Raw genomic sequence first — 2034 nt, 5'->3', positions numbered from 1 at the left:
TCTTTTTAATTAGTATTTTTATTTCAAATTAGAGCTTGGGAAAATACTTTTCATTGCCAACAAGTACTGCTGTCTGCTATGTTGTTGCAAATTAACAGCTAAAACTTTGACTTTATTACACTTTAAAGCAACTTTGGCACAATCTGTATTGCATAAAGTACTATATAAATAAACGTTACTTGACTTGCTATGTGTATCAGAGACATTCTGCTTGGAACATATTCACAAGATCAAAATGAAAAGCATTTACTTTATTTATTTAAAAAGAAATATTTTTTTAAACATTTAATTACACAATAAATAAATCATCATTTATATTAAAGGCATTATTACGATCTCAGACAAGGAACTTTTACTGATCCCCTGTCTTCTTCCGTTTGGGGTCTAAATTTGTGCCTTCATAAATTACTTTATTTTTTATGCTGTCCTGAATGAGTCTCTGCTGAACACGCAGCTTGGCATTATTATATCTGCAGTAAAACCTGCAAAAAAAAAGAAAAAGAGAGAGCTTGAGATAATTGGTCAGATAATCATCAAATCTGTCAATAACGTTTATGGATTATGTTGCATTTTTTGAAATTGTGACATTATTTTTAAAACAATTAATCAATGTCCCATTCTAATTCATATTGTATCATATTTACATGAATGCTAAAAAAACCCATGTAAGTATTATTACATCATGGTAGTATTTGTTGTACTGTTTTTTATTTATACTGATTTAAAGAAAATATTACAGCTCTTACTGTAAATTTAAAAACCTTTCTGTGTTATGGTACTGAGAATATAACTACATTGACATACCATGAACCCAGAGTTGTAAGTACGAATCCTCCGACACCCACATCAAACGACCTCTTTACTCTACCTGTGAATGACAAGATGACAGCAGACAAAGCCATTACACTACAGAAATGTGACAGACACATTATCAACATGTAAGACACTACGGTCAAGATCAGTTGAATCACACACTTACTTGTTGCCAAAAAGTGCACTAATCCTGCCACTAGTGAACCGCCTGCACCATGTAGAATAGCTTCCCGGGCACATGGTGTATTCTGGATATCAAGAACACCCATGATCTTCACGCCCTGTGAGTGTTGTAATGTTAAGACAGAATTAATAGCTGAACATATTATTCATTCATTTTTATAAAAGTACACTTATTTCAAAACCTCCAATGAGTATCTTTGCCACTCATTAAATACACTGATTTTTGGGTTCACTGAATAAATGTATCACAGTAACATGACATACTGACATGAAATTAAAACTTAACAGCTTGCTCATATGAGATATGTCATCTCTAACAATAATAGAGCTCCTAACCATTATAACAAAGCACTGTGGCTGTACCATGTTACGTATCAGATTGTAAAACCATGGTACCATGTACAAGAAACTTTTTTTGCTATAAAATCAGATGAAAACAATCATAACTATGTACCACTGTATCTATTAACGTCCTGTATCTAACAGGTAACAATCATAGCGGTCAGCGCATTATATGACCTTCTCTTATGAACTTTACCCTAGCGTAATATCCGACTTACATTCTTAAATAAAATAATACCCACTTGGTTCTTACCGCCCTCCTCGGTCATTTTCAAGGTTAGGTTTCAATACAATCAAGCAAACAGATTCATTCGTTGTGTAATATTCATCCTATACTTTTTTGGTGCGCCGATAAATGTTTCCTGACGGCACACGTTAGCTGACGATTGCTAGTTCCGGCGTTTAGAGACCCAGTAGAGCAGTAGCTAAGAAGGCAAAAAATAAAATACTGTCGTAAAGTAAGATAAGATTTCGTTACCTTTTTGTTTCTATCCAGATAAGTAAATAGTAATGCGTGTGTATTAACTTTAAAATAATTTTTGCGCAAAAGAGATACGAACTAGTTTTGCCTTATTTTAATTGCATGTCATTACACTAAAATAAGTTGTTAATAGTTTTTGATAGAATTTAGGTTTTAGCTTTTGATCCTGTGTAAATGCATGCTTCATCGGATTCACTAAGTGTTGACACAAGTCA

General features: G+C 33.0%; 1 protein-coding gene across 1 annotated transcript; it reads right to left on the bottom strand.

Annotated features, from left to right (window-relative positions):
• Window positions 1–1719, bottom strand: cox20 (cytochrome c oxidase assembly factor COX20). Its single transcript, XM_073835227.1, has 4 exons — window positions 1581–1719; window positions 980–1094; window positions 805–868; window positions 1–482 (listed from the first exon to the last, which is right to left on the bottom strand). The coding sequence occupies exons 1-4, from the start codon at window positions 1605–1607 to the stop codon at window positions 353–355; spliced, it is 336 nt and encodes a 111-aa protein (XP_073691328.1). The 5' UTR covers window positions 1608–1719; the 3' UTR covers window positions 1–352.
• Between the last annotated feature and the right edge of the window lie 315 nt (window positions 1720–2034).

Source organism: Garra rufa, chromosome 2 (assembly GCF_049309525.1).
Source record: "Garra rufa chromosome 2, GarRuf1.0, whole genome shotgun sequence".
In the NCBI taxonomy this organism is placed as follows: domain Eukaryota; kingdom Metazoa; phylum Chordata; class Actinopteri; order Cypriniformes; family Cyprinidae; genus Garra; species Garra rufa.
Note: the sequence above shows the minus strand (reverse complement) of the source record. Positions and strands in the feature narration are given on the sequence as shown.